The sequence below is a fragment of the Temnothorax curvispinosus genome, unplaced genomic scaffold (genome assembly GCF_003070985.1).
Source record: "Temnothorax curvispinosus isolate PA1 unplaced genomic scaffold, ASM307098v1 QBEX01009517.1, whole genome shotgun sequence".
Classification (NCBI taxonomy): Eukaryota; Metazoa; Arthropoda; class Insecta; order Hymenoptera; family Formicidae; genus Temnothorax; species Temnothorax curvispinosus.
In genome coordinates, this window is record NW_020219297.1 from 403,562 (window position 1) to 431,470 (window position 27,909).

General features: G+C 41.9%; 1 protein-coding gene across 12 annotated transcripts; it reads right to left on the reverse strand.

Moving 5' to 3' along the window:
- Positions 1-7: 7 nt before the first annotated feature.
- Positions 8-27,554, reverse strand: LOC112459085 (glucose transporter type 1). Of its 12 annotated transcripts, none has more exons than XM_025023005.1 (14): positions 27,274-27,554; positions 25,010-25,751; positions 19,999-20,191; positions 19,421-19,531; positions 18,922-19,017; positions 18,657-18,817; positions 17,870-18,229; positions 17,412-17,643; positions 17,092-17,304; positions 14,993-15,196; positions 14,624-14,763; positions 13,100-13,129; positions 8,613-8,710; positions 8-5,851 (listed from the first exon to the last, which is right to left on the reverse strand). In XM_025023005.1, the coding sequence occupies exons 2-14, from the start codon at positions 25,741-25,743 to the stop codon at positions 5,748-5,750; spliced, it is 2,676 nt and encodes an 891-aa protein (XP_024878773.1). In that variant the 5' UTR covers positions 25,744-25,751; positions 27,274-27,554; the 3' UTR covers positions 8-5,747. The 12 variants fall into 12 exon arrangements, with proteins under 12 accessions (XP_024878773.1, XP_024878772.1, XP_024878782.1 ...); XM_025023004.1 differs by having other exon boundaries at positions 14,993-15,217; XM_025023007.1 differs by lacking the exon at positions 8-5,851 and adding an exon at positions 7,143-7,873 and having other exon boundaries at positions 14,993-15,217.
- Between the last annotated feature and the right edge of the window lie 355 nt (positions 27,555-27,909).

The following is a 27,909-nucleotide window of genomic DNA, read 5'->3' on the forward strand; positions in this document are numbered from 1 at the left end:
TTTCACAGAGAATGTAAGGGCTTTTATAAAAAGAATTCAATTACATAACACTTAATAAATGCAAATCGCACAGAACATCGCGCGTTCTATGAGAGAAAAATTGCAAAGTATCAGACGGTACATTTTTTTTAATCCGAAACAACATATGTACGTCATATATATCACGCGGCACTGCCGATCGCGCTCAAGATAGAAAGCTGATTAAATATACGACTAGATCTCTCGTCGGACCTGTTAATAGTGACGCTTTGAATCCGAAACTTATAATTACACAGTAAAAATAGACGCCCCTTTTTTCCCATTGCATTGTAGAAGCGAGACGACGAAAGGAAAGTATAATCGAACTTGATTATCGTTCAGCTGAGAGAATTGATGTTAGTGCTAACTTTTAATATCGTAATATACAAATGAGCGGGCGCGTAAACGTTTTTTTTTTCCTTGGAGTAGCTCTGCGATCAATGTGTATTTTTTTTTATTCCTTGTTACCTATATCCTACGTATGTATACCACTCTTAATGTCGTTATATACTATTTAGTTTTACATAATGCTAATTAGTGTATCATATGTAAATATAATTACGTTATATTATAATATACTTTTCACATAACTGTACACATTCACATCTTGGAATATTGGCGCTCTCCTAAGGGGCGCAAGTCGTTTGAGTGGCAGTGAACTTATTTTACAAATCGTTATTGTAATCACTTACTTTGTTGGACTGTTCGAAAATTTCTCATTTATCTTTTTTTTTTCTTTATCTCTTTTGTTGCTTTCCTCGAAGGCTAATGTTGTAATGCTCAATGAGTTTTAATATTGTATCATTGACTCGAAACCATTGATGCGATCATTGCTTATCTTCTTATCAAAGTCGTGATGAGTGCGAAATACATTATTAGGTCTTCGCGTTTAAAAAGTAGTCGTCTTTATAGTATATGCATATATGTATATATGTATACGTTATTATTACAATCTTTTTAGAAACGAATTATTTGTTTATAATATTATACGGGTCAATTACAGATAAGTGAATTCTTTTCGCGTAAGGGCTAAGAAGGGCCTTTCCGTTGACGAATTCTCGAGACGAAAGTAACGCAGTTCATACGTTCTACGTCCGCGTATAGACGGAAAGCGCCTTTCGTAACTCGCTTACAGATCTCGCGTTGACTTTATGTATACGGCATACTGCATCTCGAGGGTAAAAATTGCCGCGCGTGTAAATGATATATCGTTTTTGGTGCCAATGTGATCTGTCTTTTGTGAACACATATCGCAGCATGCCTTTTCTCTTTGTGAGGTGGTGATCGAAAGAAGGTTGTCTCACAGGTTGTCGCAGCGCAGATAAGTCGGATAGTTTCACGGCTACGATAATACCGAACGCGCTCGAAATTTCTTTATATCGTTTAGCGACTGTAACGCAAAGATTCGTGTTAGGTTCGAGGATCTTCGAAACTCAAACTCGACCCAAATTTCGAGCCAAAATAATCGTATGTCTCTCGGGTTTGTTATAAGCTTGCGATGATTTCGAGAAATAGAGATATAATGACGATACATATACTCGCGATCCACGACATAATTATCATACAGCCATCGCAGAGGTGTGTGTGAGAAAGAGAGAGGAAGGGGAGAGAGAGAGAGAGAGAGAGTTTATTCGCCTATCTCGGTGAAGTTTCCAATTATATTAATTTAGCGCGTTTACGCCGTGCTACTATCGCCTAGTAGCTATATATAGTTTCTATATGTATATACGCCCCTATCCTAGCTTTATCGATAATTAATATAGTATTCTGAATTCTCTGATAATACTCATAATGCAAGGAAATCTACTTTATCATATCTTTTTCTTTCAGTTGAATATAGCTTTATTGCCTTTCTCACTGATTCTGTATGTTTTGGACAGCTTATAATTAAAAACTTCCTTGGCTCGTTCGAATGATATCATAACGATGCGTTTTACACGTGATTCCGTCTGGATCTTGTTTTTCTCATTCAGTTAGTCTCTCTATCCTAAATATTATATTGCGTTTACATCGCGACATCCGAAACAACATACCAATCCAAGCCGCGTTTACCCCGCAAAATTGCTCTGAAAGGAATCAGTGGCGATTTATACCTCGATTTATATCGTAAAATTGAAATTCTAATAATCGAAATTAAGGATTAGACCAAGCCCCTTTGGCTTTTTATTTAACATTTGTATTATTTACAGGCGCGATTAGATAGATATAATCTTTTTGTTCCTCTCGTGAAATAAAGCCTAACGACCTCACAAATTCTGACAATTTTGTTCGAAGAATTAAATCGCCGAATTCCGTGAAAGGGACGAGTAGAATGTGAAATAATAAATTCGAAAGGCTTTTTTACCAATCTCTGATTTCGATGATTCATGACTCACAACCGTGCAAAATAAATAATCATCGATTATTTATCACCGATTTTTCTCAATTTTTGCAAGGTAGTCTGGATACAGGTTAACGCGAGTCTCCGTTATCGAGTAATTAAATTATTTGTTACTATCGATAGAAGCGACAGAATAAATCATCTCTCGATACTCGCGAATCTATATACCCGATTCGGCTACAGATTTACGAATGTTCGCGTTCCGCGTCGAGTCGTCGTATGCGGCGTGAGTGCAACGTAAAACGACAAACGATAGAAGCCACATGCGGGATGTGATCGGCCGCCAATTTCGTTGGTTCGTGTTATCGCGAAAGAGGAAGGGTTTCTCGAAATAGTCACGATGCTCGATCGACATCGATATCTCCATCGTGGTAATTTTTTTAGGACCTAGAACGGTTCTGAGTCAGTGGAGATATATATGCCAGCCCTCGTCTTGTCGCTCGTCGATAATGCTACTTTAGCAGGAAACGGAGTATGCTATATATTTCCGGTTATACAGGATTATCATACACTTGCTGTGTGGTTCAGTGACGTCTCTCAAGTAGAAGTATACAAGTATATACACACGTATGTACAGCACGTAGGGGAGGGATCGTCGTGTCTCCCTCGGAGTATCCCGAAATATCGAATCGCGTGCGCTTCCGTTAAAAAGATCGATAACAGGGAGGGAAGAGAGGAAGAAAGATCAATGACGGAGTAAGAAAAGGCATGCCTTTGCGCAGACTGATGGCCGTTGTTATTGATTTTCTCGATTCGGCCGAGAAGGTATCGATTCCTGTCGCAGATAAAACGCATCTGCAATCACGATATCGCCAATCGCGAATTCACGCGGAAGTTGAAATGGAAATTTTAGACCAATTTTAAGGACTAAGAATTTGCAGAACCTTAAAGAAAGAGAAAGAGAAATGAACTTTCAAACGGACCTGTTTTCTGGGGAATAATATTTCCGCGTTCAGAGTTTTAACGCCGATTTCTTCATTATTCATCGATTTGAGGGACTCTAAAATGTATTACAGGAATATTTTTAGTTAATGATTAAGGAATTGACACGTCCACTAGGCCGAAGCGTGAAGTGTGTGCTGCGTAGTGTACCCTGGCGTTTTATGAGATAAAATATGGTTGATTGGTTCGTGAGTATACTGCGATCGAGAGGCACCGTATATAAGTCCGACGTGATCGCGAACGTCGTTGAGATTGCGACTAATCGAAAGCTAATTCCGTGTAGTTTCTTTTGACATTAATTTAATGCAGTTGGTCGATGCCCAATTTGAGATCTTCGATACGAGAATCGCTATATTTGTTCGTTAACGCGCTGTTACACACCGCGATTTGTAAAGGCAAGTGTTCCTTCTCCTGTCTTCCGGTTCCGAAGATTTTTCAACGAAAAATCGCTGACCTTCCCTCAAAGCGAACTTCTCGATAAGATAGGCAGATTAAGAGGGATCCGTAGAAATTCGTTTTGATCCCTTTTAATTCCTCACTTTCACGAGAGAGAGAGGGAGAGAGAGAGAGAAGCACCCTTGAACGAATTATCTATTGGTTTAACGAATCTCCTCCCCCCTCTCTCTCTCTCTCTCTCTCTTTCTCTCTCTCTCTTTTTAAACGTTCGAATCATCAGGCTCGTCATTCGCTCGTAAATTAATTGAGACTATTCCTTTCGCGAAACGAACGAATTCGGAACACTTCCGTCTCTCCGGCAATTAGCGTATACTCGCTCTCAATCAATAATTCCGGGATCGAGCGCCGGAAATGACGAAAAGAAAATATCACAGTGTCTCGAGGGCAGCTCGTAATCTTTTTAAAGTTGTCGCGGATTTATGGCAGTCACGCGCATAGTACGCCATTCATCATCGTCGTCGTCATTCGTCGTAGTCGTCGTCGTCGTCATCGCGGAAGTAACAGCGCACGGTCTAATAATTACACAACACGGTGCGATGAATCGTACAGAGGACAGTGTGATACAAAAACGACACGTAGTCCCGACATGAGTCCTAGAAAATTAATGATATAAAAGTGGAGATATATATAGATACACGTTCGCCCTTCGTTCCGTGAAACGAAGGGGTTGCGACGACGGGGGTGAATCGGATGAAGAGCGTCCTCCTCCCTTTCGCCGTGCTCGACGCCCCCCGCGTGCGCGTCCGCCGATTCATTATTTTTTTTTTTTTCGATATCCTTCGATGTCGCACGAAGTCCCGAGTGCACTCGCGCAGTGCGTGAGATCGCGACGCGGCAATTCTCATAATCACGTTTCCCTTTTTCCCAACGCATACTCGTCTAGGCACAAATCACTTTCGCAACATTTCGATTAATCTATCTCGAGCGAGCGCGCGCTCGTCCCATCGTCCTCGTTAACGTACGCGCGGTGTCTTCTTCCGACTCGAGGAAGATCGATAAAGTGAGCCTTCCGCCATGGTCATCAAAAGGACCATCTCGCATCTGCCGTCGTCTTCGAGATTTGCCCGCTAAGCAGCCGAGCGCCGATCTCAGCATCCCTCGTAGCGTACTTATTTTACTATTCGAAACATTCCATCCCGAATTAATTTATCGTCGCTAAGCACCGAGTCGAGACGAAGGCTCGATCGGGGGTAATCTCGACGCGAGGAGTAAGCGCAACACCGGAATATTTTTTTGACGACGATCCTGATAATCATCTCCCACAAAATCATCCGAATAATTATATCGTTTAATAGCTATCACGGAACGATTAAGAAGTTACGCTCATCAGTTAATATCAGTGGAGAAAATATCGCGACGCCCCTCATTTATCCTATATAATGTTGAGGTATATTCTCATAATATTCGTTGGAATAATATTTCCCAACAGTTACCCCGATCGACCCTATGCTCTTCGTTAAGCTAATTCAGCTCGCAGAAAGACAGACAGACAGACAGAGAGAGAGACGCGATCGACCGATGAGGAACACTCGTTGCCTCAACGTGTGTCGCCTGCCGAACAATCCGCGTATTGCCGGTGACCAGCAGATGCTGCGCCTCGCGAGTCGCACTTGACCGCTTCGCCGTCGTCGTCGTACGAAACTCGGCGTCTCGTCTCCGACTCCTGACTCCTTTCGCCTCAGGCCCGGGCGTTCTCTTCTCACTGCTCGTTGTACATCGCGCCGCTCGCCGTCGCGGTCGTCTCGAAGCCCTCGGTCGCGGTCCAGCCGAGGCTGGTCGCGCGACGCAAACTGTGCCGCAGGAACGCCGCGCACGCCTTACTGCTCTCGGTGATGATCTCGTAGAGCTGCGTCTCCAGGCTGAGGCTGCTGGTGGTGAGCAGCAGCGGCAGCGGTATCGGCGCGTTCATGATCACTAGGTTACCGATATTAAGAGGAGCTGTTTCCCGTTGTCAGACACCGCTGTTCGGAAAGCGTGGCGGGGGAAGCGGGGGCGGTGGTCTCTCCGGCTGAGCGGGAGCGACGGAAGAGCGCTCGGATCCAGCTGCAAACACAACTGTGGGGTGCACGTTAGTCTCACGATACGCGACTTCCTCTCTACGCGCGCGCATATAGCCACGTCGCGTATATCTCTCTCGTCAACTACTTTCCGGAAACACATCGCTAAAAAGTGTATAGATATATGTGTATGTATCTCATACGGGACGAGCAAGCAAGCTTCTACTGCTCTCGGCGGCTGCCTCGGCCTTCCCTCGATCGAATTTTAATTTTCACCGTGACGGACTTCGATACCAGATACAAGAATCTCTCGTTCTTTCGAAAATACGGGCGGGTCGTCAGCAGGGAAATACGACGCTTCACCTTTATGTTTTAGCAATAATTCTCGAAATCAACTCGGTGGTGTTGTGTAATAAGCTCCTTCTTTGTGGCCGCTACTCTTATCTCAGAGCTAATCCCATGCAATTTAAGCGCACTTGTAAAAACTGGCCAAAAAGAAGGTCAATAGAGTTAAAAATCGTTCTATTCGTTTCCGAAATACGATAAATATTTATGAAATAAGCAGCGTTCCCGTGCTACTTAAAAAATACTTATTATCGCTCATTAACTATGAGTATTGTTTAGTGAAGCCCTCGAGTGTCGAACAAAAAGATGATAGCATTATCAGTATGTAGAATAATATTATCGCTGTCGTATGATGCTTAGAAATCCACGCGGTGTCCGGACGTTACAATAGTAAATTGTTAATTTAAAAAACTACTCCTTCGTACATTAGTAAGAATATATTCCCTCCGGCTCTTAGCTATAATTATTAATTTATACGAGACCTGATCCGACTTAAGTGATTTAAGGTTTTCAAAGCCAAACGTCCGAAACGGGAAACTCTCGCGGGAGATGAAATTACCTTTGGCTCCTACGCACTAGAGATTACATTCATGCGCGCATGCCCCTTACACCATTCATGCTGCGAAAATTGATTGTACAGCATCGTACTAAAATTAACAACAACGCCAAGTATATGTATGTACATTGGCCTAAGAAGTCATTGCATAACGAAACAAATCCTCGCTCCGGGATTGCTTCACGGATGCTATATCAGTATAATATGTGTCAATGAGGAATATACATATATTCACATTGGCCTGCCTTCCTTTAAACTACTACAAAGGCCAGTGTCGATAGCGCATAATATACGATAATATAATAATACTCGTTTTAGAAACGAAGCAGTACGTGAGTGTCTACCACTTTCTCGTTTCGTGTAATTACGGAGCGTTAATTAAGTCCAAAGTGTAGATACGATACAGGATGGAGAACTGTCGTGTTGCACAGAGATGACGATAAATAAATGTGTGTGATATGTGTAGAGCTTATTATTCTGAAACACATCGTTTGTAGTTTATTACAGAGTATCTCTCGAGGGAGATATCGCCAAAAGTCGTTAACAATAGAGGACAACTATTTTGAGATATTCGATCATTCGTTTCATGTGCGACGTAAGTTTGTTATACAGCTTGTTTCGACATATTTTTTATATGATTATTGTATATGTGCGTGAATATACTGTCAGAAAAATAAGCTCTTCTAAACTGAAATTCCAGCGAGTTTATGTCACGAGAATGTCCAACCCAAGCAGTGTGAAACAAAGGAAGCTAAGGTAGAATAGATATTAGATTAATGTCCAACTGTTATGCCGAGTGAAAACGAAAGTTCGTGAATGCGAGCGAGAGAAAGTATCTCGTGTCGAAAATTAATAAGATTTAGTGTAAAGTTTAATTTTTCTCGCAGGCGGACGAGAACTTAAAAAAATATTTGTTTGTGCAATTGTTCTAATGAGTGAATAACGTTGCAGATTAAAATTTCTGATCTCTCGGTATAGCACACGCGGTTACACCGGTATTGTTCTACTTCGTCGTGTTTTCTTTTCTAATTTTGCTGTTGTCAACGCGAAAAGGTGAACAAAGTTTGATAGTGTTCCCGCTATAACCACTCGCGAAGTGTCTTGTCGAAGCGGCACAATGTATATAGTTTGCCTGTCGTATAACCAGCACTTTGACGCCTCTGCACTTTCTGAATTATACTGAAAGCAGAAAAGAAACGTTCGCAAATAAATTCAAAACAGATGTTCCACAATGAGACTACAAATCAGGAAAAACTTACGAACATACATATACGGCATATATGGCATGCAAGATGATGGATAGGCGCGTAAAGCGACACGTGGCAAACAATTCCTGTACACTCGATGATCCGGCATCGATTCGCACGGTTATCGATGCTCTTAAAATTTTCCGTTTGCAGCGCAACGTTCAATTTCGGTGCTTCAACACTCGCGGAAAGACATAGCAGAAATTTAATGCATGATTGATGAGGTGATCAGGCGTGAAAAATGATTAAAAATAAACATAATGTGTGGTGTACATAAAAAATAAATGATATGCGATTTATAATGTAAACATCTAAATGCCAGTGAAATGACTATACTCTGAAAGTTCAACTTTGAGTTAGGTTTAAGAGTTAACCAGCGCGCGTACGTCAATTTTCATTCGATGAACGCATTCGCATAAAAATATCGTCGACGTGAAAGAGACGATTCGTGTATCGACAGGATAAAATTACGAGGAATCGAGCTCGACCGTTGAATCGACAGCACCTGATCACCCCCAATCATCGCAACGGTCCGAGGGAAAATGATAATCTCGATCGCGACTTCGCATTAGAGAATTGTTTGTCTTGGACAAAGATGACAGGGATTACAAATTATCGTGTTACAATGTATCGTGATTGATGCTGGTCAGGTTTTTTTTTTAAAGCCTTACATGAATCAGGATGTGGCTTCTCCTCTGCCACCATCAGGGCTGCGCTCTCTGCTGGCGGTATGTGTCCCTCTAATGCATTCACACAGTTTAGCATGCTCCTGTAAAACATCACGCGACTTGTCCAAATTTCCACTTCTTTAAATCACATTTTGGTTGATTCTTTTTTTTTTTGTCTTTTTTCTCTCCTCATTATACAAATTCTCGTTTGGAGCACCGATTCGATACGCAGCGAACAAAATACACGGTGAATTTGCGGCTTAATCTTATCATTCGCGTTCTTAATTTAATCGCTTTCACTCGGATCCGACGAACCACGAATCTCGTGGAGCCAGCTACACCGTTATTTGCGATTTTATTATGAACTTTGCCGGATGTTACCATATACTGCAATTAATGATCAGCTGAGTTATTAAATATGATGATACATGACATTTCGAACAATGATTGATGAATAAATGTAGGAAAGATAAAATAGCTACATAGATGCAAAGAGAAACTTAAGATGCGAGATTTACGAGGGGAAAATGTAGATTCGTCTTTATGTAGATCGCGCGATCTAAAATCGTTACACGGTGGGATAATAAATGCGAGAGAAACGATATCGCTCTGCGCTCCTGAGCGCTCCCAGCCCCCACCGGCATCCCAGATGAGATGCCTAGATAGTTATTATTAAATGACCCTAAATTATTCAATCGCGTAGTTTCAGTCACGTAGAATAAGCTAAATTCGCTTTTTTTTTCTCCGCTATGACCGCGCATAACGATTTTTCGCATATCCATGGAGGCATGGATTCAGAGATTCGTGAATCCTAGCTGGGAACGGATTCACGGATCTTGAATCGAGTAACTCTCCACGAATCCGTGCGCGTACTCACGGATCCACGGATCCGTGGCAGCGCAACTGCGGATGCGGCGCGTGTTACGCTCGATAATGCATATGTATACGTAACGATTCATTTCACAGTTTCTAATCTTGTACTATTATACAGCGTTTCACTGGCCTGTGTAGTAGAAATTTACGTATATACTTACTAAGAATCAAACATTATATTCGGCAGCCTGTGTGGCAAGTTACACACTTAACAGAAATTGATCGAGATAATCTCCTACCGGAAGGATCAAACGAAATGTCACCAGTAAATTAATTTCGACAAACAAAATTATGATACACACATATTTACATATCTTTTATAGTGCAGAAGATACGATTTCTCGGAGGTAGCTGGAGTCGCCGCATATCGACTTCGACTTCGCTTTGCGTTGCTACTCGATCGCCACGATAAATCAAAGTCGAGCCCGATCGCGCGTGAGGCGTAACACGAATGGAAGGGAGAAACTCAATCCGGATAATTAAATAAAGAAACAGATTTATTTTACAGCATTAAACCATAAATTTTACGGTCTTATTCGGTGATGCCGAAATATTCGTTAATATAATGCTAACGAGCAGTCTCGAGATCGAAGATTTATAACGTGAATTACACAGTGCGTATCGATTAACAATTTCACACTATAGTGAGTACTACAGTTCTCGTGTCATAACAATATAAATAGATTAACAGTCTGCGGCTGAGGCGCCCAGTCTTTTTTTTTTCGAATGAACGGCCGATTCGATTGCTGATTAGAGCATTCTCATTAACGTTTAAATTTATAGCTTATCGGTAGCGTGGGTCGACAGTGGTGGCGTCAGATAGGACGGTCTCCTTGCTAGAGTTAGTGGCGAGCTCCTCTTCCCTGTAAGACAACAACGTTACATGGCAAGCGAGCCTCGAATCGTTTCAGGCTTTGGTGTCAGAGAAAATCCTATTTATTTTCGCGCGAGTCTGCACGTGTCACAAGTTTGTTCGCTAATACAGATGCATCCTACACGGACGAATAAAAAGAAAACGTTCAGCTTTTCCCTCTCTAACATATCTTTATTGTATCTCGAACTATCGCAGCCTCTACTAATCAACTGATGTCTCTAAAATGTACTGTACTCTCCGAATAGCAGTCAGAATCGGTAATCTCAACGATAAAACGACACACAAGAAAAATGTGATGTAATGTGATATAATCTATATCTAAGACAGAGATTCTAATCAAGAGCATAGCGTTATAAAGCCACTTCTTTTAAATTTATAAACTAATTTTAAATATATCAATTTTAGTAGTGAACCATTATGTGTAAATTTTATAATCATTTTTCGCTGACTAAATAAATTGCTTGAGCTTTTCCTTTATCGCACGATAAGAGTATTCTACAGACCGATTGTACCGATATCGAATTGCACTAACTGCGGTCAACTAATACATCTCCTTCCCCAGCCTATAAATAGAACTGTAAAATAAAAGGAAAATTGAGTGACGCGAGTAACACAAGACTAGTTAAATCAGTTGTCTGAAATACAACTTAGCATAAACAGTTGCTTTAACATTGTTACAAGCTGCAGAGCGATCGTATTGTTAGTTTGTTATTCATTAAGCAAACCATATTACAGGCGAGTGAGTAAATTCATCAAAACACTTAGTATTTATGTCTTAAATTCTCCATCACCATTTCTTCGCTTCCGAAAGCTTTTCCTGCGGTATAATATAAATGTGTTAAAACGCGAGAAAGCTCACAAATGCATTACCTACGATCCAATATTAATTACCATCCAATTATAAGCACGATGACGTTACGCTGACACTTTTTAATTGGCTTGCCTCGAAACAAACAGATCGGAGAGACTTTCGCTAAATCATAATCAGCTATCGACTTAACTACCCTGACGGGTAAGGTTCCTATTTAAATTGTTGATGAATGTTTCGGCAAAACCTTGATTGAAATAAGAGTAAAAGGAAAGAAACCCGATGGGAACAAAAAATTCGTATCTCGTATACGAGTTTATCGAGAGCTGCACTGATCAAATAAAAGAAAACTTGTCAACTCCCATCGCAAAAATTAATTAAGCGCAATTATCGCCCGCGATGTTTACACGACGACGAACCGGCGATAAAATGATGCAAAGCGGCGGTCTCTGCCACGTTCTCGCTCAGCTTCTATCAAAATTAACTCTCCATTTTCAAGATCTCGATATAATTGATGGAGCTTTGACTCTTACCCAAACATCTCTGTAACTCTGTGTCAAACAATTGCAATGTTTATGTTTTTATGTTTCAAGAATTTTATCGAAAAGTATTAGGACTCAAATTGATTTTAATTGAAATAAAAAAGTTATTTTTCGTACAATGAAAGTATGAAATTAACACAGCATTTTTTCGAAAATTCTATTTTCTAATCAGATCTCTTAGAGAAAAAGCCATAACTCTATTAATTGTATCGAAATTCCAAAAGGGGGACGTTAAGTTTACAGAAGCGTCTTGCTCGCCGGTCACAAACACGTTTGTGGTATCGTATCTCTTAACACAACTCAGGAATCACTTTGGTACGCCAAACAGTAACGTAAGCACTAACATGCAGTCGCACAGTACAGCGCCATAAACTCGTGCCAACTATCGACATAAAAACCGTTCCAAGACTCTGCCTGTCGCCGAAACATTTAACTGGGCATTGTATGTACGCTAAAAGGAGCATGCTGTAGAATACAAGGCTCCAGGAGGAAGTCAAGTGATCGGGGCTGTTATGTACGTGATCTCAACCGCGGCGTTACGGGTATACGCGAAGGCAAAAGTTTCCTCGTGTTTCCCGGATATGAGCGTGATGTATGCAGAATCGCGGATGTACGATCGAAAAGGTTGTAAACACGACAATTTATTCGAGGTAAAAAATAAGGTTCGCGAACGGCAGTGATAGAGTGCGGAATTATGCGGACATCGTCGGGGTTACCGCGGCGCAGATGTATGCACGTTACATATCGATTACATAATAGCCCTGACGAACTTTTAGAAACTGTGAAATGTATCTCCACAAAAGAAAAACGAATAATTTATATATGGTAACAACTTAAGTTCATGCAGCTATATGTATGTATATCTGATTCTTTTAGTCAGCCCGACTGATTACGCAATAAGACGGAGACTCGCATTAGCTGATAGTAAAGATGTTTCGACATGCCAGGCCCTTGGATTAAAGTCATGATAATCGCGTGGCCGGGGTCAGGATTATTTTTTAAACAGTTCAGCAGTCGTTCGTAATCGTGTCTCAACTCGATCGCGTCTAAAACGATGATAAGCGAAATAAGAATATGGTAAAACAAGAAGAGAATGTTTATTTCGATTTTTCTTCTGCTTCTCTCCTGTATTTTAATGCTTCCCGACATCTGTGAGAAATGGTTTTAAGCCAGCTTTTTGCAGAGAAAGATATTTTACTTGCACACTGAAGGATTACGGGTGTTTTTTTTTATTCAGCGCATAAAAAATAATCCCTCTTTTGGATGTAACTAGTGGTGTCTTTGGTCATTTATCTTCATGCAGTTAAATAGTAATCGGTAATATATGTTCGGTATAATATATCTCGTAACAAAGCCACCACAGTAACAGGAAATGTGTAGTAGCAGGACTCACCCATAAAGTCTGCTGTCCCGCAAGCTGCTCCTGCTCCGAATAACACAGAAAGCACAGTTACGATATATCGAACACAGTAGTCGGTCATCGTAGTAACGAAATACGGAAAATCAACGAAAATTATCCAGTTATCCAGAGAACCATGAAATAATCGATTTATTGAAACGATACATGTACAGTACGTTAAACAAACAGAATATATCCATTTGGCCTTGAAAATATAACAATAAGACGGCAAAATTTCCAACTCGCGACTCGAGATTGAGTAACTTGTCTCTTACACATAATTCTATTCGAGAGAAATGTCGCAATTAAAAGTATCGTCAGTAAAAAAATGAAATAAATCGGTGTTTCACATCACCGATTGTTTTTCTACGTAACACAGAGCAGATACGTTTTCACGCGATCCTCTCCCGGAAATCTAACGGAATGTCATTTGGACTTCTAAGAGGATCAACAGCTCGAGATAGCTGATTTGTACTTCGTTCGCAATATTCCGCAAATGAGATGCTAAAATTACGTTCTGTGGCGTTTACACTTTTCAGAAACTAATAATCTACGGATGCTGCTCCAGTTTCTTACGCTTTTCTCGTACAATAATCTCGTTACATGATTCGCAATGTCGTGCACGTTATCTCTTTCTATTTGCTATCGATTAGTGTTGCGTCTTATTCGTAAGTATATGTAAAAATGTACGTAATTTCCTTGCAACAGCTTAACGGAAAAGAATTCGGAAATATCGGGATTTGCAATAAAGGTAAACCAAGCCCGTGACGAAACTTGAAGGCGAAAATTTACAAACTACTTTAGCTCGTACTTAAATATGTACAAATAACGTTCCCCGTATAAGTGGAACTTAATTTCCTCTCTCCCTAAAAAACAAAACTTTATCACAGTTCAACTCCTGTTATTGCTTCGAACAAGCAGCGAGATTGCATGCAAAAAATGCGTAGCGTAATATACTACCCCGGGAATATAGTATAGAGTTATAATACAATAGAGAGAATATATACGATCGTATTAATAAATTATAAAATTCTTCCTTGAAGATTTGAGAAATCCCTATTACAAGTAACGAACATTTTTTTCGTTATCGAATATAGACGGACGGATGAACGTTCGGACGGATGTGATAACAGTACATTGTACACCAAGTACGGCATATAGGATAAGTTTATCTAATAAGTCTCTCTAATTCTCCCCTTTCCTTGTGTGCAATTAACGGTTGATAAATTGTGCGGTTATTAGTTCGAAAATGTGAATTTTGATTCTCTTACTTAACTTTCAAACGTACCCAATATGAGTCGAGTCAAAAATAAACGGGATACAGATTGAGGGGAGGGGGAGGGGCTATCGCGGATTTAAGCTATACATACGTATATACATGTATATAGATATACCAGAGACCTCTTTTTGAAAGAAACTAAAGAGAGGCGGATGCAGAATATATCCAACTATGTATATAACATCTTGCTATTATGATACGTACTGGGGAAGGTAATAATTTGCTTATGTGCTGCATACCTGTCGTTACCATGCCTGAATAAAGCTAGAATCTCTTCGAATGTTTTATTCTTGGTCTCAGGAACCTTCTTGTAGGTGAAGATCCAGAAGATGGCTAGAAATGCACTGAACGGTAGGAACGTGTAGTTTTCAAGGCTACTCTGTAACACACAAACGCGCGCGTAGCAAGTTTATACCAAATCAGATCTACGCTCAATCTGATTATATCCTATACAACCTTTACGTTCTATAAAGTCCATAATAATCTTAATGTAGCAATTATAGCGGTTTTTTCGTTGCGCTCAATTATTTGCAATTATTCGATTATATAACCGTTCTATTATTTGCCTCGCGAATGGAGGAAATTTACTTAAAGGTAAATTGTCGTACCTTCATGCTTGGAAAACCGATGCCAACCAAAAAATTAGCCATCCAATTGACGAGAACCGCGATGGACATGGCGGCGGGTCTAGGGCCTTGCGAGAACAGTTCCGCCGTGATCATCCAGGGTATAGATCCGGGCCCCACGGCGAAGAACACGACGAAACACAGGGTCGACACCACCGAGATGTAGGACATCCAGTCGATCATTTCCTGCACATAGCCGAAGAACTCCTATCAGGCAGTAGAAACGTGTTCTTCTTTCCTGAGCAGCTGGAGGAGCCCCAGGAAAAAATTAAAAAAAAAAAAAAAAAAAATACGGCAAGCCAGGAACTCAATAACTGAAAAAACTCGGATAACACATGTCGAACGTATACGTAATAATTTGTAATGCCACATGCGGTGCGCAGCTCAATCCTGTGTAATGAAAGGCATTGGCATTGACAAAGTGATTGCGGCAAAGTATTTTGTATAATGACGGAGTGCCTTGTTATATACAGTACAATCTCTCGTTAAGCGGTGAAGCACGCTGCTTTTCATGATGAGTGCCAGGATTTGCTTTGACCTCAATTAGAGTATAGATAATGCGATTAGTCGTACGCACGGAACATCCGTGTGTAGGTAGTCTCGAATCGAGATATCTTAATATTCATTCGTTCGATAGTTCAATAATATATATTTTCTTAAACAATTTTTCGCACGTGAAAACGACCGTCCTCGTAATTTCGATAGGAAGATGAGATGCAAATTTGTACGCGACGGCTCTTGTAATTAATGATAATTGACGGGAAAGCGAATTACTCTTTGTCGAATTCCGTGACTCATGAAAGTGTCGGTGCTAAACATTCAGCAGCTAAAGAACCGTTAAATTTTATCATAAAGGATATAATTGATATATATATGTGTTTGTGTGTGTGTATACATATTAGAGACTTTGCGTATAATATGTTAATTGTTGATGTAACGTGATAAAGAGTGACAGGTTTGAGCCAAGTAGAGAACATAGGCTGATTAATAAACGGGAAGTAAATATCTCCTCCAGACAGTCACGAAAGAGGTCGTTAGTGGTGAAGAGGAGGAGGGATGCGGATTATTAAAAAGCAGAACTACTAGTAAGCCAGAGTAACAAAACGGCGTGCGATATACGATACATGCGACACTTGACGTCTGCATTGCTATCAAATTCTTTTCCGCGCTTCTATTATCGGTCGCTTAATCACGCGTTTAGATAGGAGAATCATTTATTAATGATAAAAACAATTGCTAAAAATATTCTTGTATCTTGAAAAATTGTTACGAAAGAAAAACTTACACACGTAAGGCACGTATACGTGTCCATGTATCGAGATATAAAATCTCTACGACGCAAGTGAAAGAAACGGCATGCGGGCAAAGGACGTGACTTATTAGCTACATGAATGGCGGGGAGAAATTAAAATGAGTCGATTCTGTGATGCAGATTCGTATAGATATTAATGGTGATTCTCACTGTCGGTGCAGTGCCGCACTCCAGCTGTGAACAAAGTGTTAAAATACACCTTTTTCGCCAAGGTGCATAAAGTGTCAAAGCACAGAGACGTAGCTACAATTCACGTTCTTTGTGATGCAATTTTCCTGAGTAAAGCACAGTTCTTAACAGTACGGAGAAGTATGAACAAATAAGTTCGTCATTGTCAATGAGATCTCCATCCCTCGTCAAATATTTTTCCAAATAAGTAGAACGTACGATAAATTATTCTTATTATACAAAAGCATCAAAATTTAAGTTAAAAGAAATCTTGTTTCTTCGGTTTTTTTAAAACTCTTCGAAGAGTCAACTTGAATAATTCAATCCGAAAATAAAATATACGTCCACGATTTTAAGATCTTTCAGATTCCTACGAATTCTGCACTTATAATTAATATATACAAGTCATACTTTATTAATGAAAGATCCGTATCCATGATATTTAATTATCGTTCTTGAGACAACGCTGTGAATTGCCGAGTAGCAAGAAAATTCCAAAGTTAAATTGCCTGTTGCAGTTTAGCATTAAAATAATAAGTACGATAAACATAACGATAAATAATAATGAAGCTGATAAGAACGCGCTAAAATTTCAACTCACCTTTATGAGAAACGAAATTGTGATGAATATTGAAAAGATAAACATGCCACCGAGACCGTACAAGTGCAACGTACGCCTTCCTGTCCTATCCATGAGTGGGATAGACACTAGCGTCATACAAACCATGATGGCACCTATGCCAATGGTTGCAAACTTGGCACTCTCGTCCGTTAAACCAGAACTAGTGAACAGATTCGTGGAATAATAAAATACCTGGAACGCACAATAATTTTCACAATCAGATCGCTCTTTAAATAAAATTGTGATTAATGAAAACGAGAGGGAATACGCGCGAGTAATAGAACGAAATAGTTACTTACGGCGTTGATACCCGAAAGCTGCTGCGAAAGTTGCATAACCACACCAATAACGAGAGGTGCTCTTAAAGTTGGACTGCATATAAGCTCTGTCATCGATATCGTGGACTCAGCTTGTTGAGCTCGTTCCTCCGCTCTCATCTCCTCAATGTCTTCTTCTACTTGGTTACTGGCTCTCAACCTTCTCAAAGCTTTTCGAGCCTCTTCCTCCCACTGTTTAGTAATGAGCAAATATCTGAAATAATTTTTCTTCCATTAATAGACTGTGGTACCGCTTGTGTATGTTAATTATGAGCGAAGAACCGTAGATACGTAGATACGTAGAAAATTATGGATGCGTATTTTGTTATCGTTAAATCCTTCGATCAGGCTCTTCTTAAGAGAAACCTACTTAAAAAAAAACCGGGGAAACCAGATTTCTTTTAATTATAATTCTGATGTATATTATTTTCGACACACACCTTGGAGATTCCGGGCAAACTGGAAGCAGCAGTAGCTGTAGAATGGCAGGACAGATAGCTAGTCCTAAGAGAACGGGCCAACCCTCGTTTGTTCCAAGGATTTGCTCGATGCCCAGCACCTGGGAGACCAGGAGGCCCACCGTAACAGCGAGCTGGTTCACCGTGCCTAGGCCGCCTCTCAGGTTCAATGGCGCTATTTCCGATATGTACATGGGAACCAACGAGGTGTTCAAGCCACAATTAACACCGATGATGAACCGTCCAAAAAACAACATCTCGTACGACTCAGCGAGCTTCGTGAAACCCATCAGGCACGCCCCCACGATGCCCAGCACGTTGTTTAGCAGTAAGCCTCCCTTTCTACGATTCAGGGCAGAAGATCAATATTAATTTCTGTCTCTTTCCATTTTACGATTATGCAACAATTATCATTCTCTCAGAGATTTCCAAATTACGAAACGCGGCGTTACGAAATATCGAGATCTCAAAATCTCGGGTACTCGCAAGTCGTCGCGTCGCGTAAAAGATCCACGATGCGATCTCGCATACACTTGATGCGAGACACTACCGTGTCTCTTGATTATTAAGAAGATTCTGCGTAATATCGAAACAAGTATATTTATTTATCAAAAATTGCGGTTTAAAAGATAGATTATGAAGGAAGAAAAGACGCTAGTATTCTAATTTTTTTTATGAAAATAACGATAGTATTATATAATTTGGAAAGCACTGGTCTCTCGTTAAAATCATGTGAAGCTAATGTGGTATTGCTGAACCAGGCACCGACCTGCCAAATCTGTTGGCAATTGTCCCTCCGCTGAAACCACCCACCATACCACCAATCGCGAATATGCTCACGGCCACGGAGTACAACGTCTTAACAGAATCATCCGAAATGTCCTCCCCATACCTATCCTTGTACACATCTTTCATAAAATTCTCTATATTCTGCAAACAGTTTGAACACAATATATTATAAAAGTGTCCGTTTATCAAAATTATTCTAGGCGCGTATACATAGAGCCGTGACTTTACGTTAAGACTTTACGTACCACTTCAGGCGCGTTAATCACTCCAGTGTTGTATCCAAACTGCAACATCCCCAATACGGCTGCCAGTATCGCGTACGACAGGAAAAGCGTCAGTCCCTGGAAATACCCGGACTTATCGTTTACCTTGCGTATGAGATATAATTACCCCCCCCCCCCATGTACATATATATTACATACACAACATTTAGTACAGCCACATATGTGATATAAATAATAAGAGGAAAGAAAGTGCTGCTAATGGGATGCATCGTAAATGCAAGATAAAATAAAAATACAAGAACGTATAAAGTTATTCCACAATTTTTATTAATAATATCGTACACGCAGTGCCGATGAAAATCCACATACATTTTTAAAGAAATAAAAATTATAAATTACCTAAAAAAAATTATAATACGCACACATACACGATCATTCACGACATAGCAACTCAAGTTCTTAAAACATAATAAAAGTAAATAAAATTAAAAAAGCAACATTGTCTAACGCCAGAAGTCACCTGCTCCAAAAGCCTAAGTTTCCGCCGGTGGGAGTGTTCTTCCAGTCGATTCACGTACTCTCGTAATTCCTCTATCTCTTCCTTGACCTGCTGTACCGTATCTAGTTCTTGCTGCGAGTCAAGAAAAAGAACACCTCAAGTACTTCCGTACATACCAAATGCAATTTTTACATTATTGAACGAGTGGTAAAACACTCTTTCAATAACGCAAGGAATTTATATTCTTAGGCATTGAACTTTAATCTATGTAACTTTAATCTGGTCTCCTCTTGGTTACGCACACGTATTGATTTATCTACGGCGATTTATCTGCTCGCCTCTTACGCATTCCGAATTATCGTAATTTGATATATTAATATTATTATCCTACAATCTCCACTTTCAGATAATCTAAGCAAACAGTCCCTTCAAATTTTTTTTCTGTCAAGAAAAATTATGAGATCGCCTCGTAGTAATTTCTTTATCGTATTTAAATCTGTTAACAAACATCGCGTATTTTTTCATATTTAATATTAATATTGGTATAATTTTAGATCAGAGTATATAAATCGCAAAAAATAGACGCAGGTCAAGAGTACCTTAATCGTGACCATGTCCCGTTTCACCTCGCTGACCTCGCTCTGACAAGACTCTACGCTCTTCGTGAGTTCCTGCAGCTGCGTGCGGATCTCGCAGAGAGCGACGGTGGTCTCCAGCTGGCGGTCACCCCGCTGCAGCTCGTCCAGCTTGGCACTCAGGTTCATACTCATAACGCTGACCTGTTTCTGCAGACTGTCCCCACACACATAATCCCCGCGTGAATCTCGCTGATTCGTACGGGAGAGCGGATCGACAATATTGTCGAGCACACTGACACTAGACGTTCAAGGCTAGAGCTATTGCCTAAATATCCCTAAGATAAGTCCAACTGCCGAGCCTCTCCGCCTGGCGAGACCGTTTAGCGCGCGGCGCGTTTTATGTGCATATATGGTAGCTATACCGCGTATACTTGAAATATGAGGATGCGGAGTTATGCGACGTTGTGTAGAATGAAAAGAGAAACGACTCGACAGGTGCAAAAGTGCGGAACACCTTCACCCCCGAGAGCTCGAAAGCGCGGCGAGCCGGCGTTAGCTCGGCAGCCATGAGGAATGTTGGGTAAATGTTGTAATATAATAATATACGTGAACAGATAGCTATATATATATACACATATGTATAAATATAAAATATATGTATATATACATGTACAATCGGCTCTCTCTCTATATAGTATATATTTATATGTAATAAATATGTCAAATTGCAGGAAACGATAGCAGACAAAACACAAACGCCACTAAAAGCACGTCTAGGGTGTGTGTGGTGAGTGTGAAGGGTGATAGACACTACAGGTGGTAATATAGTACATAGTATATATATGAATATAAATATATTCTTCGCAGCTGTGCACATATTAGATGGAAGTTTGTGAATTCGCGTGTGTGTAGATATAAGTGCCTCAGTATTTGTTGAAAACGTCGGCGTGATACTCTCCGTCTGTGAAAAGTCTAGGATCTCGCGAACCTAACCGTATCGCCTTTTGTATATCACTTCTCTCACGTATGTAATTATTTTTTTTATGACCACGATGCATGAATGTGCAAGTGAGTGAAAAATGGCTGATATCTCGCACTCTACGTGTACAAAACGTATCGTGAAGGATCATGAGACTTTCGAACGATTCGGTAAATTGGCAAACTCATCGATCGATGTGCACAGCCAAGCAGAAAGGGTGACTTAAGATGATAATGTAATGGAATAGAGCGAGAGAAAGAGAGACCGAAAGTTCTTTTTTTTCTAAGATATATGATGAATGATAGGTGACAGCAGAAATGAATGAGCACATGATTCGAAGGCGCGGGTAGATGAGACGGAAGGTAAATGACGTGGGAAGAAGATAGAGGGGTAACGGGCAGATATAGACAGACGGAAATATGTACACTTATCAAGCAAAGGATTGCACCACCTCTCTAGTCGAATAAATGGGAAACGAAAAACAGATTTAAGAAAGGCGGGAGGAATCGAGGTACCGAAGATAAGCATCCAAGAATCGAGAACTATTCGAGAAACGCATTCAGGAATGAGTGCAGCTAGTAATCTATGCATCCAAAGATCGAGAGATTGAGTATAATAATATCGATGCTTGATTGTAGATACTTTATTGCTCGAGAAGAAGCATAACCAAAAGTGGTACAATTCTATTTTTTGATATGTGTACATAAATACAGAGACAAGGGAGAGAAAGAGCAGGGTAGAGAAAAAAGAGAGATAGAGAGAAAGAGAAAGAGAGAGAGAGCAGTGATGATGTTGTCATGTACCTGGGAGGTAGGGAGACCATGGCTGTGTTCCGAAACTACAGTAGCCTCTATGCCTCCCCACTCACTCCTCTTGATTCAGTTTTTCGTCTTATTCTCACAGAGATCTATTTGTTCTTTGCTTTGTTCACACGACATATGTACGTACGTTGGATTATCCACCAAATCCAATCAATTGACTCTGAACTGCTTGTTGTCAAGTGGTTGTCCACAACGGTAACGTATACGGCGGGAGGGGGTATAAGGCCCGACGACGCCCGCCCCTGCCTCCTCTCTTATCTCACTCTGTAAAACTTTACCTAGTTTGGAAACACAGTCGTGGTTCAGTCATAAAAATCATGTCATAATGATATATTCGCTCGCATTTAGTAACCGTGACGTCCAATTCGCTTCTATATTATATATTATATTTAAAAAAAAAAGAAAAAAAAGGAGACGGAGCCGTCACGTGTGAAAGAGAGACTTTTCACACATCACCATGCGACGCACCGCCAGCTTACTCACCCCTGCCTAGCCGCCCGCGTCCACAAGCGAGCTTGCACAATTTGAATGGCCCATCACTTTATGCGGAACGAACAGTCGGCAAAATAATTTACAAAAAATCAGCATGACCTCATGAGTGTGATAAAGAGAACGAGACACGCACACAAATAAGTCACAGCGACGGCACATTGAGCGACAGAGTAGTAGTGCGTCGTCTTGCGAGGATCTACGACACGCGGCAGCAGCCCCTCGGGGGGCCGAGGAGGATCGTGCTCGTGATTAACTATTTGCGTTAACACAAAAGTGAGTGACTTGATTTGAGATGCTTGGAACGCACACAGATTGTTCCAGTGCAAATCGCAATCCATCTGTTATGTCAACAGATAGGATATTTTTTTTCTCTCTCATTTAGAACATTTTTTTTTACAATTACGCGGGTAATTTCGTTGCAATCGCGATTCTTTTACCAATGGCATAACGGAATTTCATCGCGAGTCGCTTCGTTGAGAACTAATTGCCTGTGTCCCGGTACATGTATGCCGTATATATATTATATATATATATATGTATAAACCGGATGCCATTACCGGTTCCCCGGTCTTTACTCCTCGTTTCGAGCTCTAGCTATTGCGGGCTTATTTGTGCACCTGACTTCGAGAGGGAGACATGATTTTCAAATGGAATGAGCAATCAGTGGTAAGCCTGCGAGCGCCGCAGCCAAAAAATTCAAGTAACAACGGTATATATCGGTAGTGTCTGATCATCGACTTGTTATGAGACCGAGAGTGTGTAGTATGTACAAAGAATAAGTTTAAGAGCGAGTGTGATTTATGTATAAATGATGAAATGGCATGGCACAAAGCCTTGCATTTGCATTCTCGGATACATAGAGAGTCTATATAAAAATAATAAGCGGGGAAGACGTCCGTTTCTTTCTTCTTTTTCCTTTTTTTTTCCTCCTTCTCTTTTCTTTCTTTCTTTTTTTCGCCAGCGCGTGTTTGTCGTAAGGTAAAGGCACCGCCACTTAGGCCGGAATTACCTGGATGCATTTGCAACACAGTTAGGTTCTCGAGAGAACGATGTTTATGAAATGGTACGGTCGTAAAAGTCGTTTTCGTCAGCAGCAAAAGCTTATATGATCGATAAAATAAGTGTTATCGATTCGGGGGAGGCGGGGGGCGCACTTTAACACAGCGGACAAAAGAGAGCGAGGAGTGTCCCCTTGATTGGTATGCGAGTCTCGAGAGCTCATACACGCCGCTCTACCGGAGGTACTAAGCTAAGTTACTCGTGAGAGATTCAAAGGGCCAAGTCTCTCGTGACTGTTAACATTAGCACGATGGAGCCCCCATTATGCGAACCAGCGGACGAGCGTGTTGGAATAACCGAATTCAGCGATAACAAGAAAGTACATTTGATATCGGGTGAACGAAATAATTATTCATATACCGACTAATTTGCTTTCTTCCCCTGAATTGTATTCGCCAGAGAATCGCTCGTTTTCCTCGATTATTATAACGCACGTACAGTTCTTCATAATTTTATTGGACGAGAAACGCGCCCGATTGTGTGTCGATCGAGGTTTAAAAATATGCGACTGTATAAACTTCGGTCAAAGGAACAATATTAGAAATAGAGCAGATCGAAAATAAATCACTCGGGAGCTGAACGTTCGAATAATGGCGATACTCTATCATGCCAGGTGAGATTTAGGCGATAGGTATAGAGACTAAAAAAGAAAAACTTTCTACGCTTCACTCGTCATGGAAAGAGTAAAGTATTTCTATACAAGACCCTAAAAAGAGGTCACTACTAATGTGAAAGTCAATACAGAATTCTAAAGGCTAGACTATGTTAGAATAATATTTTAAATAGAAATTCTTGAACATTCGCTCGCAACATTCGCGGCGTTAATCCTCCACGACCGCCGTTGTAGAAGAAAAGAGATTATGTGCAACACCGAAAATTCAATTACCTTACTACATGTTATTTTTGGGCCGTAGAAACCCATGTCCGGTCGTAGAAGCTTAACGTTTCAACTGGCACGAACAATGCGGAATACTGGTAAGCTTTTAACCATTTGAATCTGATTTTAATAGTCGTAAGTGGGATATTTTTGCAAGAATCGCGAATAGCTTGCAACGTTATGGTCGCTGACAGGAGTTGGCGAAGTGCGCGATGGCACAGGTCCTTCGCAAACTTCTATCGGCGCTGCTCAACGTCCGACAATCCAGATAATTCTTAGAGACATCGGTGGCGACGCCAATTGTTCTCGGATAACGTAATTCGTGTTTTAACATCGGGTTGTTATAAAAGCTTTGTTGGTTTTTCGATGATTACATGAGCCCGGAATAATTACATAAATCAGCAATAATAAGCCATTTCATGGATAACTATCCTTTAGGATAACATAAAACCTTGAATTTTTCTTTTTATAATTGTGAGAAAGCAGGGCGATAACATAACTGGATTGTGCATTACAGATTTATAGATTCTCTCGTTTCTCACATAAAACGAGAGAAGAGAATCCAATAGTAATTATCGTTTCACCCAGCGGGTTCTTATCGAGAGAGATCAACAAAACTTCGAACAACGATTCTTCTTCCTCCTGGCGTAGTGTGGTGCGAAAGTTGTTTCGATAACGCGATAACCGATGATTCAGAGTGGTGTACACCGACAACTGAGGGATTGAGGACCGAGAAAGGGTGAGAGGAGACTCGTCGTCTACCGTCTACTTCGCGGGAGGGGTGCGCGCGTACGTAGAACGTACCTTACGAGCAACTCCCGTAGAGTGGCTTCATCGTCCTCCTGTACCTCTTCCTGCGTCTCATTACTGTACGAGCCGCGGCTAGGGTGATGATGGCGGTGCTGCCTGCCGGTCGTCCTGCCGCCGGGGGGATATTGGCCGTGTGGCCCGTGTTGGCCGTGATGATGGTGATGGTAGTGCGCCGCCGAGGCGTTGGTGCTGGCCGAATGCAAGTACCGGGCGACGGTGTTGGTAGCGCTCGCTCGCCCCCTGGTCAGCTTGTGGCCGGCAGCCGCAGGAGGCGGCAGTACGGCGCCTGTACCGGGCTCCACGTGACTCCTGCGCGCGGCATAGCGCTCCTCCTCCACCCTGACGACGATGTCCCGCTGGCGCGCCCGATCCGACGGCCGCCGATCGACCGAACCGCTGCGTGATCTCGCGCCGCCGTCGGTCCTGCTACGGGGGATGGTACCACCCCTGGCGACGACGACGACCTCCTCCCGGACCGATTCACCCCAGAAGTCGCTGCTATCTCCAACCTGTACCCCGAAGTCGAGGCTTTTCCTGCTGCCGCCGACGTTCTCCTCCTCCTGCTGCTCTTCCTCCTCCCCCTGCTGCCCACGGGCGGCACCAGCCGGCCGGTCCGTATCCTGGGACCGGCCCGGGATCTCCTCGTAGAGACACTCCGAATCCTGATCCGTCGCAGTCGCGCTCTGCCACAACTGGTTTATTGGCTTGAAGCCGCGTGAATCGGCCATCGTTCAAGCTGCGCCCAAAGACAGAGACGGAAGCCGTGACACAGAATGGCTCTCGATCTCGCTCTCCTCTTTTTCTTTTTTTTTTTATCGTTTTTATCGTTTCGCTACTTTCGCTTGTGCGCCCGTGCGGTACTTACAATTAACGATTCTGTACGGTGCCGGTGGCGACTCTTTTGTGACTCGCAGCGGTCGCTTGTCTGCGATTATTCAAAAATTGTAATACAGACTTTTGCGAGACGGAGCCAGCAAAATGCGCGATACAGCGAAAAAACAATATCGCGTATCGCGGCGGCATTGATCTGCGTATTCGTAGCGCGCTGTAAAAGCAACGCGATACGGAATATTTCGATGATAGCGATACTTGGTTAATTGGCAAACTGTCGGCTCCAGCTCGGCGTTGCCGCTCTCTTGAAAATTAAATCTCGCAGAGTATCTGTAACGCATCCGATGGGCACGCGCGTATTAATTAATAAAAGGAGATATGTGCGCCCGGCAACGGTCGTCTGCGACGGCAGACGACACGAAGGAATAATTCACGGGGAGTTTACGCGTGGCAATGCGCATACAAAATAAGCAGCAGCACGTGCTGCTGCTACCGCTGCTGTTGCTGCTATCGCTGTCGCTGTTGCTGTTGCCGTTGCCTGCGGGCAACTTTCGCTCGCGTTACTAATAATACGAGACGTCGAGCGAAGTAAAGGATAACGGAAATAATAGCGTTTGCCTTCCAAAGTACGATCCCGGCGGAGCGGAAGTTGTCCCCCGCCCGTAGGGATGTAGACGGAAACAAACTAAACTCATCACATTCGGACGGCCGCTAAGTGATTTGCAGCGACGAGGACGGGAGATGGGTGCCGCGAACGGTGTCGCCTGCAGGCGAATTACGAGGGGGGCGAATCGCCGTCCTAAGAATGCACCGCGGCAGTTAACTCCAATGTAAACGTTCCTATTTTCTAGACGCATTCGATTGCACGTCGCGCAATATCGAATGGCACCCTCGAGTGTTTCGAGAGAAAAAGGGCGATATCGTGCGAATAACAATATAAGCGGTCATTACGAGTAAAAACATTCTCGACTCCGAGATATATTCTTCGGTAGCCACGGCGGAGGATTTTGGATTCGTAGATGTACGAGCTTTGCGAACGATGATAAGGAAACGGGGGTGAATTATCGTGTAGCAAAGATTGCCGTGGTGATGGAAGTCCATAATTTGTAAGGTCCACTTTACAGGGGCGAGCAGGGCTTCATATTTAAAGAGGACAAATTACGGACTTGGTGACTCCACTCGCGCTCTAAAACTTTCGCGTAATGATTCAACGTCAGCCTTTTTTATTTTTTAATGACTATACGAAAAATAGCCCTGTTACGAACAGATAGTGCATTACGAAATAAACGTAAGGTTTCGCGGAGAGATTTCCGTGCGGAACCGTACCGCGTTTTACTCGTAATGACCGATGTATTGTATTGGCGGTACGCGGAACTTTCTCTCTCCGAAACAGGCCATCTATCATAGATGAAGAAATACAGACTCACCTTCACAAGCAAGAATTCGCAAGCCATTGTGCCCGGCGATGATATATCACGACACGACTCGTTTCGTCTCGCACCTGCTCCTTGCCTCGCTCACGACGAAGAAAGAACTCCGTGGATCCGATCTATCAGCTATCGAGAGATCGCTTCGCGACGTAACGGCGGGAGGGGACGGCGAAACAACACGGGGAGAGGATAAAGAGGGTGTAGATCCACGGACGCGGATGTGAAACGCCGGGTACGGTGGAAATCCCAATTTTTACCGCGGGTACGGAACACCAACGTATCACGTCTTCAGAGGGGCCCCCCTTCCTCCGATCGATTGGATTTGTATCGGGCTCAGTACAAGGCGGCGAGTACTAGGAACCTGTAACAAACGAGCAAACCATTAGCTTCGCCAGGCCAAGACTGTCCCCTCGAATGTATCGTCGATTATGTATCGTCGATTAGGACGCGATAACGAAATCTGATATACGATTATTAGCTCGGACTCTAGCACCGACACTATTATCAATATCTTTTAACGTCTCAATTTCTTCGACGCGACGATTATCTATACGCGAGAAGAGAGTGACATTAAGATAGCAGTTTTGATTAAACCAAATTGTAAAACTGAAAAAGAAAAAACCGTTGAGACTT

Coding starts and splice junctions, on each gene's coding strand:
- LOC112459085 (XM_025023004.1), bottom strand. CDS start 25,743: ATGGCCGATTCACGCGGCTTCAAGCCAATAAACCAGTTGTGGCAGAGC. Junction 19,532..19,998: donor GGGACATGGTCACGATTAAG/GTACTCTTGACC, acceptor CTTGACTCGCAG/CAAGAACTAGATACGGTACA. Junction 19,018..19,420: donor AACTTAGGCTTTTGGAGCAG/GTGACTTCTGGC, acceptor GGGTATTTCCAG/GGACTGACGCTTTTCCTGTC.